Below are 17,947 nucleotides of genomic sequence, written 5' to 3'. Positions count from 1 at the left end.
GAATATTGGAATCTTTTTATCGGCTCAAAGCAAGAGATCAGTAAAAAGTAAAATAATGAAAAGTGCGCGCAAATACTAAATTGTTTTAGGAGAACGGAAAGCGTCGCTTGTTCGCTTTACACACGTTGCAAAATATATCACAAGTGTTAAAATTCTTGCTTTGTCCACCTAGGCGATAAGGCGAGATTAAATAAGTGATGATGTACTGCCGTACTGGTACCTTCATTTTCAATCTACGACAACAGTTCTGTCTCTGATAGTAGCTGCGCTTCGAAAACTACAACGATAGGCATCATATAATAAAGAAGAGGGTCAGAAAAGTTAATAAGTGTAAAAAATGTTTCGTCCCTATACAGGTACACGCGCTGCTTCCATTATCTTTCAAGTTGGTCCTCGTTGTATTTCTGCTTTGAAAGGGTGCCATGGCAGTGCAGTTTACAAATATATGGTTTGAGCATGAACACCAACCGGCAGGGGTGAAAACGCAAGCCAAGAAAGGATTTCGAAGGATCTGGTTCTCATCTGTTCGTCCAGCGCATGTTGCCGCAGAGTTGCACTTATTCGTAATTTCTGAAGAAAATACGACATATAAATAAAAAAAAACGTGTCTGTTGCAATCAGAACATTTTAATTGCCTGTTCCAAAGAGATTAAAAATAGTTTCAATGTCCTTGTTTTGTACAGACACTTTATGCTATTAATTAGAGACTACATTGTACAAACACACTATGAAAGTGGAGTGATAATAGCTTTATTTAACAACAACTTTATTTGAAGTATCAGGAGTGACTCGGAAGTGGACACGTGTTATAATGACTGTCGTTGCTACTCCAAAATATATTATATTCATTTAAATCCAACGCCTACTTGGCATACACAGTTCTTGCATCATAAACAACAAAACGTTGTCTTACTTTTACACGATCTGTTTATTCGATAGCAACCAGATTTACACCTGTTGCACGTTCTACCCACAAAGTTAGGTCTGCAGTTGCATTGGCCGTGAGATCTGCACCATTTTCCATATGAGCCAACTCGGTCACATTTGCAAGCTGAGATAAAAATATCATGTGCTTAGCCAATGTATATAAACATATCAATCATTAAAGACACTTGGAAGCGGAGATATAAATAACGCATGAAAATATGACGTCCGAATTACGGCGCTTGAATATATTTGGAAATCCGCCAATAAAATACACCAAGAAAATATTTCATATAGTAAGGTGGTGGAGGAAGACGGAACTCTGCATACCGGGACTTTTGTAAACCTTATTTTATGGGTACCCATTTTATGATAGACAAAACAAATTTAATGTACAATGTTATTTGGCAGTATAATCTCACGGTCCAACAAAGTATACGCTACAAAACTGGTTATTGTGGTTAAGGTGTTATTGAAGGAATACAATAAGTTTTTTTTTCCAAAAGAAAAAAAAAAGCATGGTAAACAAGATGGCCATTGGTCGTAAATGAAACATCTCTTCCAAGAATTTGCGTTCTTGTATTGTGGGCCAAAGGACTGTATTGCCACTAATTAAGTGTGGTTTTATGCCAGTCTCATGTTGTTGTTATAAGTTATGTTGTATTTCATGCGGGCGAGGTTTACGAGACAGCCAGAGCATCTGTGGTGTAGGCGAGAGTTGGCTCATTACTTATGCTAAACAAAAGTACGGCCAGTGTTCCAATGTGTTAATTATATTTTGGCCGTAGAGTGATGTTTGCTGCCAAGCCATTACAAAATGGCGTCCGCGACGTGGTACCAACCAAAAGAACGTTCCAAGTTCTCGTTAGTGGATTGTGGTATACTTTAATTTCGTAGTATCATAGGCAGTGTTAGCCCACGCTATGAAATCGTAACTACTTTTAAAGTTTTAACTAAAGATGCGTTATTCCTTCTGTTATTGTTTTTGTTCAAATTTCAGTTCACCAATCAATTCTTCCATAAAACCCTGTCTGAACGTGTTGTGTTTCTAACCCTTACTTCTTATTTTTGTAAAATAATACATCTTCTAGTTTATTAAACCTTCAATATAACGATGTGTATGATATTTACGATGGCGCAATCGTAAATATCAAAAAGATTTAGCAACTACGGTTTAATTATTTTCATTGGTCGTTTTGTTGCCCTGTTTTTTTGTTATTCATTTTCATTATAAAGATAATTAGTTTTATCACGGCCCACTAATGATATCTCTTGTTGTAGCTGCGGTTTTGTACAAGTAAAATGAACATGATTTAAGCGAACACGATGTGTATGAAACAGAAAACCCGTGTAACAAAGGCTGTCGTTGCTCCATCATGCGAAGATAAACAAATTATATAGTGGAGTGGGGGAAGATGAGACACTTAAGCACAGCATGTTGCCCAATATTTCCAAAATCAAAATACATGACGGTTTTGCGTGATATCACAAATTAGTTCTAACATTTCTTTAATATTTGACAACAATTTAAAAAATATGTTAAAAAACTTATTGGGGTCGTAACACAGTTGGTTAGTGCGGATGTCTATAACCCAGAGGTAATGGGTTGAAGATTCGTCGCTGCTACCAGTGTGGGCGTATGTGTCTTTGGGCAAGACACTTAACGGCAATTGCTTCAACCTCGTGGTCACTAATGAGTTGTCGAAATCATCAGCCACACTTAAAAATTACACAAAAAAATAACCCACAACAAAGTAACGTACTTGATAATATGTATAAGCTGACACAAGGTGTATGAACACCCGAGTTATAACGACTGCCATTTTCTGGCCACGCGACGATAATAAGAAAGTTACATTCATGTTAAAACTCACGCGAGGAGTTATTTCGCGATTCGCACAATAGATGGATGGGACATCAAATATAGTAAAGTGGGGTAAAATGGGACATATTTTACACCTAATATCCAAATATCCTGATCGTGTTTTAAACAATTAACAACGGCCTATGGGAGTCGTAAGAATGCGGTTTAATAATTCTTTGAATGTTCTTTGTTTACTACCTAATGAATGTTCTTTGTTTACTACCTAAAGGTGTTCCAATATATATATATATTTATATTCAGTATTCTTTAACTTGTAGTTAACCTATACTGAAATAAACGGCTGTGCTAGTTTGTTTGCCATGTAAACTTTATACATAAAATATTAAAACGACATTTTTTATTGTTTTATTTTAAATTAAAGTGATATTGACCCCTGCCTGTTTTTTTCATGTTTATATCTCTTTTTTTTCACAACTAAAACTAGTTCTATCAGAAAAAATCAAAGTGTACGAAATACTAGTTTTTTTTATGTACTTATGAAACTAGTTTAATCGTTCACACTCGCAAACTATTATGAAATTCCATCGGCTTTTAATGATTTCGCGCGCATTCAAATTAGCACCTTACTATTTTGCATTTTGAACTGCCCAAAAATACTATTACTCTTTAACTTTTTTAAATATTTAATCGACTTTAAAGCGCATTTCTAATGACCTGATAAAACTGTCAAGAAATTCTGTAACATTATTTTTCTGAATATCATTAAGTGGGGTCCGTAAAAAAATCAAATAAAGTCTCGTCTGACAAAGTGTCCCATCTTTTCCCACCCTATATATATACATTCAGTCATTTATCAGCACGCTTATCCGACATCGCATATTTTTATCAATATATTAATACATTGTTACCTTACATATGAAATTAATGTTGTGTTATTATTTATTAGTTCCACGAATAGACATGCAATGAATGTATCTAATTACAAGTTACGCGGTAGAAGGTATTATATACGAAATGCGGAATATAAACCTTCTTTAATATTTAATGGCTTGTCTGTCTTACACTAGGCAGGTACGAGTTAGTGGTAACACTATCCATACTCCTGCCTCTAAATAAATGTAGCTTATTTATCCGCGCTCGCTGTAGCAAACGACAGTCGGTATTACGTGGGTGTTAATACATTTTCATACAGCCCCCATTTAATTACAAATTAAATCAAACAGTTATATACACTTCGTGCCTATTTTATTACGAGCTAAAACGAGTTGTTACATGCCCATCTTTACTAATTTTGTGTGCATTTATAAACATGAAGCGCAAGGTAAAAGACCGAGATTTTATCTCTTATGTTAAAGGTTCGACGACCAAACAGCCGGAACCGACACGCCAACCGGAAAGAAACGAGATTACCCGAGATATGGCGATATATGTACACGTTGAACGCTTAGAAACGAATTGCGCTGATGTTTAATTTAAACGGCCTTCTTGCTTGTGTGTGGAGGTATAAGGCAGCCCTTTTTTTGCAAAACACGACAAGCTCAAGTACGGTTAATTCATTATATAAGATGTTAATTATCGTATATCGACTATTCTGATTATAGGTTAGAGTCGGTTAGACTATATATACAATGATATTAGCCAAGTTAATTAGCTTTAAAAATTACAATTCCGTTTGTATGTAAGGTAATGCGTTATGCTGCAATAAGCCACCTATGTATATTTATAGCAATATAGTATAAAAACAACCTATTTATATTGTAGGGCGGAGGCAGGGGACACTTTAAGGACATAAAATCCAAGTATCTTAGTCATGTTTTAAACAATTAACATCGGTCTATGGGTGTCGTGAGAATACAGTCAACTCTGTGTATTTTCTATGTTCACTACCAATCGGGACGGCATAATACATTGAAGAGTGTCCCATTCCCCCCTCCCCCCTTCCCCCCCAACTATATAGGAGATATTTTTTCGGAATGTCTGATAGCACTTACGTTTACATGTTCGTGTGTCGTTAATCGGTACGTTTGCATTCCTGTAGAATCTGTTCTTACATCTATGGCAGTTTTCCCCTTCCGTATTATGTCTGCAATCCACACACAGCATTCCTACAACGCTTACAAGTTCACACCGTTCGCTATGTTTATTACATTGGCACGGCTCTGGCAGTTGCAGGGCTTTCGCGTTTTGGAAATCGTTGGGAGTAAACAACACCTCTTTGAACAGCTTGTCTCTGTACCACTTCGAATACGAAGATAAACCTGAATGTTTTGAAACGTACGTATAGGAAAGTTTGGGTTATATTGTCGTTGCTTTAATAATAATATACACTATTATATTACACAGTATGTTTGTACATTTCTACTTTACTTTCATAAATTAATAAAAATTAGCTTCACGTGGCGGCGCAACGACAATTGTTATAACACGGATGTTTCATACACCTTGTTTGATTGCAAGTGACTTCGTGTGTAACTTCGTGGACAGTTAAGTTTTGCTTATTGTTGACCAACCAATTATTTTAAGCACCTCAACTATGGGACACACATGTTTGGGTCAATGGACAAATATGTGGTCTTAACATCATGGCTGCTGATATAATGACCTCACTCATATGGAATTGATTATAACTCACAAGGATTAGCGGTTCCTCTTTCACGCTTCGGGAAGAAACTTCCTTGTCGCCATGACGTCATCCAAAACAAAGGTCGACATTTCTCACATTGCTTTCCAACAGTATCATGCTGGCATTCACATCTTGCTGATTTACCTTCGTACACGCATGAACTGGCATGACCGTTACATTGACATCTAGAATATGTAGCGTAACATAGTATCAATTTTAACATTAGAAAAGAGTAAGGAGATCAAGTTTAGTAAAGCAGTATTTCGATTGATAAAATTGGTTAAGGAAGAGCACGATAAACTGGCGTGACATAACATTACTTAAGAGATAAAATTCCATGGCGATAGGGATCTGGAATGTATAAGCCGTGGAGTTGGTTTATTACTCCAACTATACCGGGGTTTTGTTCTAAATAGAATAAAGTAAAACTTATTCTATTTAGAACAAAAAGTAAAACTTTATTCTATTTATTACATAATATGCAGACCAAACTGTAGCTATTAGACACCTATAAATGTAGTTCGTTTCTATATAAAGGATAGTAATATCATGCGTTGAGACACACCAATGGAACTAAAATGTAGGCCCGAGTTGACACATAACCCCAAACGTGCCACAAAATCCAAGAACAACCGCCTTGATTCAATCGACCTCACCTTGCGTTGATTTGCACTTTCTTAATTCCGTAATGATAAGAAGAGCTTAGATGACTTTGTTTCCCATTTGATTTGTTCCACTGCATCACTGGGGGTCGGATAAGACGAATACGGAGGTTGGTGATCTCTAAAAAACTCCTTAGACCTAAAGTGTTGTTCTCCAAGGCTCCGCACATTTCTTCCTAAAGAGAATATGAATTATGCATTGGGTGTAATCCTTTAAAACTAACATGATAAGGAGATGTCCTCTTGGTGTGTTTACGTTTACAAAACAACCTCTAGGAGAGAATTAACAGATGGATACCTTTTCCAAGCCAAGGATAAGCAAATCGGTGAGTCGGTTAGATATAGACACACGAGTAATGTCTGTACTGTCCCAACTATCGTTAATGCTGCAATCTTCGGTGCAAAACGGCGATAAAGCTTCAGTAAATGTTGAAAAAGTGCTTTCCGTGTCTCTGAAAATAAATTGTAAAGATTCAGTAAAGACCTGAAATAATAAAACACAACTACGAAGATAATATTAGTTATAACGATCTGGAAAATGAGAGCAAAACGATATAATATAGTACAACACGCCGTGCTTGGTATACATAGTAGGGTGGGGAAAGATAGGACACCTTATCATTCTATTTTCTCGTCACATTTGGAAGTTTAAAAAAAATTAAATTGTAAAACCGTATCCTCACGTCTCCCATAGACCGTTGTTAATTCTTCAAAACACGATCAGGATATTTAGATATTCTGTGCTAAAGGTGTCCCATCTTCCCCCGCCCTACTATATAAGCTATTTTGGGTTGTAATCTCATAAGGTAAATTAGTTTACATTTTCATTGTTTTTTATCGTCTCGTTTGGTAATAAACGAAACATTTACAGAACTCTATATCGATATCCTCGTAATTCATTCTTAATTGTAAAGCACGATTAGAAAATATGGGATTCAAGGTGCCGGCAGTATCACATCTTGTGTGGAAAGACATTAGTTCGAACTTATAATTTGCAAACTTTTACATCAACCCACTATATAGTATTTGGATACGACTTGCTCATACAGTCGTCATTTTTTGGAAAATGTCGTTGCACCATGAAGAGATAACAATAAACCTCTTTTTCTGGACTTCTAACATGGCTTTATCTCTTAGTAAAGTGAAAGTAACAAACCGAGGACAAAACAAATAAAATTTACTTGGCAGGCATCCCAAAGCGAGCGAGGCAGTTGTCAGCGAAGTATTGCAGCGGTAACCACGTGATTCCATGGTCGGATGACTTTTCCACCATCATCACTTGAGGTCGCCCATCGTAGAAATCTATGATGACGTCATCTGTGTGAACGAATGAATGGATTTATTTATAATCACGTGGCGGAAAATCAGCAGCTGTTATAACACGGGTGTTCTGTTTCATCCACTTTGTACCCACTTACATCACGTATCTTGTTTTCTTTTTTTGTATTGTTGAAAGTATAGCCGACACTTTATATAACCTGTTAGTCACCGATGGGTTGAAGCAACTATATATAGTTAAAGCGTTTTGCCCAAGGACACATACGCTAACGGGTAGCAGCATCAAGCATCAAAGACCAGAGTTGCCACACTTTCCTAACAATGACACCGAGTATAGGGCGTTTTTTTAAGGATATTGTTCTTCAATTAAATTTAAATTATTGCTTAGTCATACCTAAAATGGAACTGCATTGATGTCTTGGTTTTAGGCCAGTGTAGACATACCCAAGCACCCAAAATATTTCAAATAATTAAGTCACGTCGTACGTACCTGTAAGAATAAACTTCATAGGCAGCGCAATCGACACATTGACTTCAAGCGGTCGACCTGGTGGACCGGGATTACTTTTGCTTTGCCACCATGTCCATTTAATGGCGTCGATCATATGATTTGGGTCGTGACTTAAATCTTTTCGTGAGCTGTCACATGAGAGGCATGAAAGATGATTTTTCTGCGGGACCGTAAATGAGTTACTTTACTTTTGGGATCTGTTTTTATTTGAGTAAGGTTACTACCGACGAAGTTCTATTATATATATATATGTGTGATATTGCGTTTCATCAAAACACACCAAATTATTACCATTTTGCGCCTGTGTATATATGTTGGCATTTTTTTCTGTTCTATATGAGTGAGGCCTTATTACGGTGCGCCATCTAATTAGACATTGGAGTTGACCTTTTTAATATCAAAACAAACTCAGTTATAATACAATTTCAACAGAAAATTCTTTCAAGTTATAAATTCTCATGTTTTCCTTCAGAATTCTGCGGTGCAAGCAACTCAATAAAACTTATGATCAATAAAATTTCAATTATTTATTCCCTCACCTAAGAAACACCTATATAGAGTTATCAATTACCGTCAAAATGCGATAATGGTCTCATCATTATACCGTATTATCATATCGGATCTAAATATGGCACATTCTTATTAGTTTTCGCCCTGAACGAAATAGAAAGAATAATACTAATTATTAATCTAATATTCTAATGTACTTACTTTACAGAGCTAGGATTTTAAGTTAATCAATAAATGTAACTTACATATTTTATATTTTTGTATGTTTAAAAATTTATACAACCCATTAGTACCACTGGTCAATAAGCCGGCGACGTGGTATAGGCATATAACCAAAGTATATGCTTAGTGTGTACAATATATAAGATTAAATCTGGCGTTTAATAATAACAGATTCGGGGTTGTAGGTATGATATCTTCCACGTATAGAAGTTTGTTGGCAAATATGAATACACTTACTAAGCTACAGAACTTTGATCTTTTAGGAAATCCACAAGTAGCATTCGAAGGTTCTACTGTGACGGTTCCTGTTTCAGCCACGTTCAACATATCATTACGTGGTTCACAAGGTCTTGGAATCGACTCATCCAACCCTACAATATATTGACACAAATATATATTTGAAAAAAAACTTTCTTTGTTATGTCGTTTCTCTTCAACCCAGGATTCACCAATGGATTGTTCATAAAACAAAAATCACCTACAAAGTTACAAACGCTGTAATTTTAGCGGACACGCGAGGTGTATGGAACAGAACACCCGTGTTAAAACGGTTGTTGAAAGCCCCGCCACGCAAGGATACTTTTTTGCGATTTTATACTTGATCTACATCAAGTAATTTTACTAGAGTATAGGCCTACTCAATTTAAGAATAACTGTAGCAAATTGTAACAAATAAATCTCATCTAACCTGACCAACCCCGTTCTGAACAAACATCATTTAGACATTGAAGTAATTTTGCCAAGATGGAGGCGTTCGAGTTCAGAAGGATCAGAGCTATGAACACTCTCATGGTAACGTAACGTATTCCCCTATAAAAACTATACCTTATACCTGTAGATATAAATATTACCAGATTTGGGGTTGTAATTAAATATTGTTAGTATAAAATATGAAGCTTTTATGTAAAGAAAGAAGAGAACAGCCATAACATCAATGTTGGTGCAAACGATTTGAAAAACTCTATTTTCACTATATAAAAGTAGAAAACCAAGCTGAAGTGAATTATAACTGATTATCTTGCTCAAAAATATATGATAGTAAACTTTCGCCTACTCTCGTTGTCTCCACGGTATAGCGACCACGCTACTTTCTACCAAACAAGTTCAAATACGTTTTTCTCCGTAAGCGTGTTTTAATAGCTGCTGGTTTTTCTCTATAATTGTAACTATTCTTCTATCCTCACTTCCGTAAACGAAGAGACATTTAAAACGTATTTTTATATAGCGAGACTACGCGCGAAAAATGGAAAATGACGGGCGGTACTAAAATACATCCGCAAATCATCAATTAAAAGGTCATAAGAGGCACAGATATGGCATATGGGTTTGTAGATTCAGGCACGTATAAAAAAATGAAACATATTATTTCTCAATTGTCGCATCGTGTAACATCGTATAGTTTATGAATAATTAATATACTATGTGGGCGCGACAAGGCATAACAAGAGTTACAAACGTTTTTGTACTTCTCAGCACATCACGTTTGAACGCGCAGACAAAACCTTCTTGATGGTGGCGTTAAAGTATCGACCGTGAGCATCGATCATTGTGTAAAACCCACGCGATAGATGTCGCCAAAATTTAAAACACTAATGCTATATATTTGGCAATGGGATATTATTACTCGGTAATGCTGTATAGTAGAGTGGAGAAAGATGGGACCCTAAAGAACATATTGCCCAACATTTTTAAACTTAAAATATATGACCGCTTTGGGACAATAATAACCGCTTTGGGACAATACTAAAATTAATACTATCATACCTTTATTAAGTGACAACAAAATAAATTAAAACGCACGAGAAGTAGTTTATCGATTCGCACACCGGTTGCAATTTTACCAATTCGAAAACAGACGGGGTAAGACGGGACATAAATAATTGAATTAAAAACAAACCCTTCAAATTTTGACAACAAAAAACCTACCCAACTACAATGAACAGAAAGACGAGACGAAAAAAATCTTCTTTTATATTAATATTTTTCTGCAACTTTAGCTATTTATTTACAAATAAGCTCGGAATGTTATGCAAACAGAGAAAAAAAGTAAATTAGTTAAAAAGCGTTTTAGGAGTAAGATAAAGCACTCTGGTCTAGACTAATAGTTTGTAACGGACGGATCATGCCACGAAAATGTCAGCGTAAAACTATCAGTCAAACCGCTGGAAAAGCGACAGATTTTTGGATCTGAATACGCGTACGTTCACATTAGATCAGCACTGGTGCCCAAACGCAGCCAATACACAATGGGATACTATGAAATCATGTTGATAATAGATGTATCGGATAAAATGACCACAGTCTAATGCATCTCATTTGTTAGGAATTATAAACGAGATACATTCTATTAGGTTTCATATGGGGGAAGTCTTACATCATGGTCACGCCATAGGACATTGATATTTAGGCAAGACTGGCTCAAAATCCGATACATTATTATTAATTTACTATTTTTAAGATAAACTAAAGAAAGTTTTAATTGAAGTTACACGTACAAGGGATGGATGCATTGCAATCTATTAATAAATAAGCATTTACTTGATTACCGTCTGCTGTATGTCACTTATAATAGCAATCTAAAGTCACACATATCGCTTTCAACTCATTTTTTTTATATAACCCTAATCTTTTATCTGTAAAACTTACCGTTTTGACGTCCGGTACGATAGTTTGGTTTAGATTTTATTAAAAAACAACATGGTTTCATCTGATGTACACGCGATATACGATGTATAGTACTGTGGGGGAAGATGGGACACCTTTAGTACATAATATCCGAATCGTGATTTAAACAATTAACAACGACCCATGGGAGTTTTGAGCATACGGTTTCATAATACTTTGAACGTTGTTTGTTTACCACCAAATCGAACAAGAAAATAGAATGAACAAGTGTCCTATATCTGCCCCCGCATGGTGTATTACCAAAATCTGCAATTTTAAGCCAGAAGAACACTATAGAGAAACTATACCACCATGTGTGGTAGTGATAATATACGCTGTACATACGTAATATATTTGTTGATCTGGCGACTATGCTTTTATTAATACTTTGACACGATGTTTTTACTCTTACAGCGTGCTTTAACGACTGTTGTTGTTCTGTTAATTACCTTCTTTTGGCTGTTTTAATTAATTTGATTTTTGCTATTGTATTTGAGGAGATAACGAAAATGTTCATATTTTTACATAGAACTATGATGCATACACTGGCTGCAGATTCTGATTGACTTAATCCTCCGTAGTTAGCTCACAACCCACAAATTTCACGCATAAGATAGCGTGAACTACGCCTACAATCTCCGGTGCGCAACTACTGTTCAGTAATATACGAATCAACCGCCCAGCTCTCTTCTCTGTGTCATCAACGGCCGTTAAATTATTCAAAACCATGTGTATACAGCGCATGATACAGCAACACCCAGCCACGATGATACACAGTATACGCACATGATTGCGTCAAGACTCAGGATGTAACATAAAGCTTTAAAGTCGCCGTGGATTTCGATTTGAGAAGAACAAGAAAAAGGATAATCTTGAAATCGGATCAGCGTCTTGACTGTTGTAGCGAAAATAGACTTCAGCCCTAAATCCCTACCTACCATGGATATACAGTTGTACACCTATGGGATGCGACGCAGTGTCTATACAATAACGATTTTATTATTGAATTTATCTCCTCAAAATAGCGAGTCATATATTGTGAAGAATATGACGTGTGTAACCCGTAGAAACATTTCCGCTTTCTTATAAATTATTAATCAACTTAACACACACTGGCTTCTTTCAAAGAACTCCTACGATCTTCTGAATGTTAGTTACGTGGTAAAATAATGTCACTGATTACGACATTTAGCTTCAATTATTGATATTTACGACGCTACATTTTGCTTCAGCGTCCAGCTGATTGAAAAACTACTTTTTTCACACTAACAGCCAGACGTTTTTATGAATAATATACCATTAACCCAACTATAAGATGATTGCAGTTAGCACATAATATCCCACATTTCCTAGTCGTATGTTTACCCATTAACAGCATTATTTTACAGTCCTGAAGATACGGTTGTACAATCCTGTAAATATTGTTTGTTTAGTATAAAATGAGATGACAAAAAAAAGAATTGAAGTAAAACTCTCCCACAAACCAACAGGTTCGTATAGTTCATATTGATTAAAAACTAGTTATAACCATTACGTATTCGAAACTATACCTTTAACTAAACTCGTTATAGGTGCCACTAACGTCACTAATGTGTACAGCATTTATTAATGACAATAATTTCATTTTTCTTTTCGCTTACGGTAGCGAAGATTTAAAAATATGCAAAATGACGAAAATATACCGGGTATATAGCAGTATATATTAACGTATCTGTCTGTCAAATTAAAAGATAAATCTATATTTTATTGTACATAATACCATAGTATACTGAAGTGAGTATACCATGATAATACTCTGTCTGGCAAATACACTTCTCTCCCTTAGTTCAGATTTGCAACTTTCACTACAAATCCCTCGAAAAAAAGTAATTTAATCAACGCCGATCCAACTACGCTAGTCTTACATCTGCCTGTAATGCGTTAACGATCCAGTGGCCAAAGCAATCAACGGAAAATTGTGTCCTCGCTCCCGGGGGGGTCGTTAAAGCTGTGGTCGAAGACGGGGAGAAACAAGGACAACCCTTCAAGCTTACGTTGTTTCGCTACATTGGGTTTTATTCCTTGTGTCTTGGACGAGAGATCTTTTCCACCTCTATCCTTGATCGTGGAACCCTCACTTGGCTCCTGTCTAATTAATAATTAACGCCTTTGCTGACTGTAAGGTGCTTTGTCGTTATCTACGACTATAATTCGGGTGTTGCAGCAAGGTAAAGGCGTGATCAAAATTGCCTTTGCTTGCTACTTTAAGATTGTTATCATTTGGAAATCCGAGATTTCAATCTCCAGAATTTATTGAGACTTTGAAGACTAATAGTAAATTTTGGCAAATACTATTACGACACCGTTTTTTTTTCCAAAATATATGCGCGTACTTGAGCAAGAACCACCTGTGACGTAACGGAATAAATTTAATGAAGATAATTCGAAACGGGTATCATTGTAAACAGAAAAAATGATATTATTAGATTCAGCTTATAGTACAGGCTATCTGTGTACGCCGATTATACATTTTGACCACAGTTAATAATTTATAGGGAAGTACAATTTTTTTTCTAGTGTTTTTGGTATCTGTACAATTAAAATGGTTTCACAAATAAACAAGATCTTATAATTGCAGGGTGTTATATAGCTTGGTGTGCAGTAGTATTCAAGCAGTGCATATGTATTGCAAATGATCAAATAAATAATAATTTAATCAAACTACAGCCGATTGTATCTTACTTGTTATAGTAATCTAAATCCAAACACCTATTAAAATAATTGAATAACCAGCTGCGATATACAAGCGGTGTACCAAGAAAAGCTTAAATAAATAAAATAATCGTATATGCATCTGCAATTGGAAAAGTCATGTCTCTGGGCATATGTTAAAGTTGGGAAACTACGCCCGAAGTGAACCCTTCACTTTATAAGATGGTGGGTGAAGTAACAACCCACTTTCACCCGTCATATCATCGACATAACAACCATCAGCGAACTCTAAATTGAACCTCCTTAAAATAGAAGTCAGGAAAATAAAAAGTTCATTTCTCGCTAAGTTGCGACCGATGCAGGACCGCAGGCCGACTGAGAACGGCATCACGTGATCTGACGTCATGAACTCTCCGTCACGGTTGAGATGACGTTCAGGTCGAAATGTTTCAGGGTCAGGGGCCCAGGTCACGGGGTCATGATGTACTGACCATATGTTGGCGATAACAGGCATACCAGCTGGTATGCTATGACCGTTGAGTTCGATGCTTGTCGTTGTTTTACGTGGTATTATATTGCAAGGTAGAGCAGGACGGTAACGGAATATCTCCTGCATAACAGCTCGTGTGTATGGCATCTTATACTCGTCTTCCTGAGATGAGAGGAACAGTTTTAAGCAGGCTATAGCTTGGTTCGTATATAAGGTGTTAAAGATCAAAAATATTAACTTTGGCATTCTATAACTGCAGTGTTATGTGCAAAGTTTGACTTTAACCCAGAGGTTCCTTATGAGTTATCTAAATTGTCAGTCCTACAAATCCAATACAGTTATCCACAAATTTACAAACATTCATTCATTTGTTCCTTCACCTATTCTTCATCTATCCACTTACCAGGGTAGGTTCCCTCCCAAGAGAATCAATCTCATCCCTCAACCTTTTCATGACTTCAGGATTTTTCAGCAGAAGCAAAAGCGCCCAACTATTTGTGTTGGATGAAGTCTCAGTGCCAGCAATAAACAAGTCGTTCATGAAATATAGGAGTTGTTTTTCTGTGAAACTGATGAAACGGAATCAAGTTTATGATTGCACTCTTAAAGATTGGGCAGGTGTGAATATTTTTAGACTGAGTTGGGGCAGTAGGTCAAACCGGGCCTAAGTACTACAGGTATCATAGCTTAGGGGCGAATAGCAGCTCACTTATTAAGAATATCAGTAGACGCAAGCATTTTAAGTCTACTACACCATAGGTTCTCAATCGTGCCACGCCAAAAAAACGTCACCCTTATAGAATAGGTCTTACAGTAAGATTAGGAATGTAAGTACAAGTTATACCCGATTTAGCAAGATGTCTTTACCACAACGGGTTTTGTATGTGATGTGCCCTTACTGTAATATAGAATAAATAAAAACACAAGCAACCAACCTGTCGTTAGCCGATTTACTGTCCATTGTATTTAGGTAACAGTCTATAAAGTCACGGGGGTCGTCCGGGTCACGTGATTGTCGATGATTTTCAACAAATTGTTTGAACTTTGCAAGTTTGGTTTTTCGTCCTTGTATGGTAACATTGAGCTGTTGTCGAACCAACGGCAGATTCTTCAGAAATGGAACGTACATGAGAAGGTACAGGAATCTCTCGCGTCTGAAACATTGATTAAAAAAAGGTATAACTTGTTTATCCTCACATACCGGGCAACGTCAGTCGTCATAACACCGGTGTTCTGTTTTATACATATCGTGCTTGCTTACGAGCTACCGCGTATATGTAACTTACGAGTTACCGAGAAGGGGGATATTTATTTATTGTTTGTTTTTTTGTAAATGGATGGCTGACAACTTGGACAACCTGCATGGCTTCATTATGTTAAAAAAATATCATCAAAATAGGTATATTACAGCTTCGAACTCGTGTCTTTGGGCTATATAGCGAGAACAAAGTTACCTTGCCGTGTGTGACCTGATATTCTCTCTCATTGCCCCAAACCACTTCTCATTATCAGGGTCAAAGCTTTCGTTAAATATAAGCAGGGATATAACGTTTGCCGCATACAACCATAGCATTTCATCAAGATAGGCACCCTTGGAACCGTTGGCTAAAAGTTCTTCTTCGAGCGTAGAAGAAAGGCAGTTGAACTCATTAACGATTTTTGACTGTGGAGTGGATGAATGTAACTTATTTATTCTCATACGGCGGCAACGACAGTCGCTATAACACCAGTGTTCTGTTGCATATACACCTTGTGTCCGCTTGCAGTTTTGTTGCACGTATAATTCGTACCTGTTTACGAGTTAGCGTATATATAACTTAATAAGTAATAAATGTAAGAATTTGCGCATTGGAAAACTGGGTAATATATACATGACCACAATGCGTAAATACCTGAAGACTTCGCTTTCCCATGCCCAAGCTTCCAAGAGCATTTTGTCCGAACTTACGCTGTGCTTTCCACATAGGTCCATGATCAAGCTGCATTATACCATGCTGGCCTTCGTACAGTAACTTCATCAACTCAGTTTTACAACGACCCGCAAAAGCCTGTGGTCTCAAGACAAGAGCTTCTTTAACAGCTTCGTAGCCGTTTAAAACCAAGACCCTTGAGCCGCCAAGACGCGCGTAGTAGATGGGCCCATAACTGGTGCGAGACCAATTCATAAAGACTCGTTCTTTGTTCTTCCCTAGTAAGGGAAAACACCCAAATACAGGGAATCCATTACGACCCCGTAGCGTGCCACTGGTACCCAAGAATCGCCACCATGTATCATACACTACGAATAGAACGCAAGTCAAAATAGCTGCGCTTGTCAGCAAAGTTTCCATAGAGATTTGTGAAGCGAAAGCAAATATTCGAAGCATTTTTGGAGTTATTTTCCTGCAAATCTAAAAATATGTGAATAAATAAAAACGTATTAGTTAGACATGATCTAAATCCAGGTTCTCAGCAAGGACCTCACTCATACAGAAATGAATATAACTCCTTACTTAATCGGTTAATTACGATTACAAATATTTGAAATAACTTTGCACTTTTGGGCCACTTTACACACATTGATTATCCTATATATGTATCCTCGATTATTTTAACTAAGATAAGTTTATTTTTTTAACACAAAAATACGGGAATAAATAAGAAAAACGACCGTCGTTAAAGGCGCTATGTTAAAAAAATATGGTCAACAAAAAGGCGAAAGCCATTTTCCCTAAAAAAATAACACACCGAATCGAGATAGCTCTTAAATCATTAAGCCATTATCTATTTAGTAATAGCGGAACCAAATACAATGAACCGACCCACTTGCATTTAAGGAGCCATTTTAAACCATAGTCTGTATTATATAGCTTATAGTGCTACTATAGTACATCATACTGCTTTTGGCTGTGCTGGGCGCCACATTAGCGATAAACGTTCAGTAGACCACGCTATTTATAAACAAGCGCCGATTGACTTCAAGGCTGCAGTGGTCTGACCTACGACCACGTGATACCAAATGAGCAATCAGGAGAAAGCACACAAGTTGGGAAAATTACAGAAAGACATCGCATTTGTCGAAAGAGAAAAAAAAACGAACTTAAACTTAGTACTGTGGAGATGGATACTAATAGCACATATTTTTCCCAATCGTGTTTTTATCAATTAACAATGCTCTTTTAGAAGCGTGATGATACGGTTATATAAATCTGTAAACAACCGTCGTCAACCACCAAACGTTTTTTTGGGTACGTATTTGAACGTATTAACTCTGGGTTAAATATTTTTGAAATAAATGTAACTTACTTTTTCCTCGCGTGGCCGGAAAACGACAGTCGTTATAACACGGGTTTAACACCTCGTGCCAGTTTACGAGTTACCATGTACGTTACCTTGTGGGTGATTATTTTTTTGGATTTTTTCATTTTTTATGTATGGCTGATAATTTGGACAACCCATTAGTGACCACTAGGTTGGAGCAATTGTCGTTAAGTGTCTTGCCCAAGGACACATAGGCCCACAATGGTAGCGTCGAGCCTTGAACCCATTACATATATTGGTTAAAGGC

The 17,947-nt window shown here is 36.6% G+C and overlaps 2 protein-coding genes across 2 annotated transcripts; both read right to left on the bottom strand.

Annotated features, from left to right (window-relative positions):
• Positions 1 to 3: 3 nt before the first annotated feature.
• LOC149729493 (netrin-G2-like) lies at positions 4 to 9,407 on the bottom strand. The gene is made up of 10 exons (XM_089886491.1): positions 9,244 to 9,407; positions 8,793 to 8,926; positions 7,803 to 7,983; positions 7,216 to 7,351; positions 6,333 to 6,486; positions 6,029 to 6,210; positions 5,382 to 5,557; positions 4,741 to 5,007; positions 914 to 1,051; positions 4 to 570 (listed from the first exon to the last, which is right to left on the bottom strand). Exons 1-10 carry the CDS (start codon positions 9,344 to 9,346, stop codon positions 293 to 295), a joined length of 1,749 nt encoding a protein of 582 aa, XP_089742617.1. The 5' UTR covers positions 9,347 to 9,407; the 3' UTR covers positions 4 to 292.
• A 4,207-nt stretch (positions 9,408 to 13,614) lies between these two features.
• LOC149729492 (cytochrome P450 2C20-like) lies at positions 13,615 to 16,766 on the bottom strand. Its single transcript, XM_089886498.1, has 5 exons — positions 16,293 to 16,766; positions 15,855 to 16,063; positions 15,336 to 15,554; positions 14,804 to 14,969; positions 13,615 to 14,562 (listed from the first exon to the last, which is right to left on the bottom strand). Exons 1-5 carry the CDS (start codon positions 16,764 to 16,766, stop codon positions 14,101 to 14,103), a joined length of 1,530 nt encoding a protein of 509 aa, XP_089742624.1. The 3' UTR covers positions 13,615 to 14,100.
• Between the last annotated feature and the right edge of the window lie 1,181 nt (positions 16,767 to 17,947).

Source organism: Ciona robusta, chromosome 10 (genome assembly GCF_009617815.1).
Source record: "Ciona robusta chromosome 10, ASM961781v2".
Classification (NCBI taxonomy): domain Eukaryota; kingdom Metazoa; phylum Chordata; class Ascidiacea; order Phlebobranchia; family Cionidae; genus Ciona; species Ciona robusta.
This window is presented reverse-complemented; position numbering and strand designations above follow the sequence as displayed.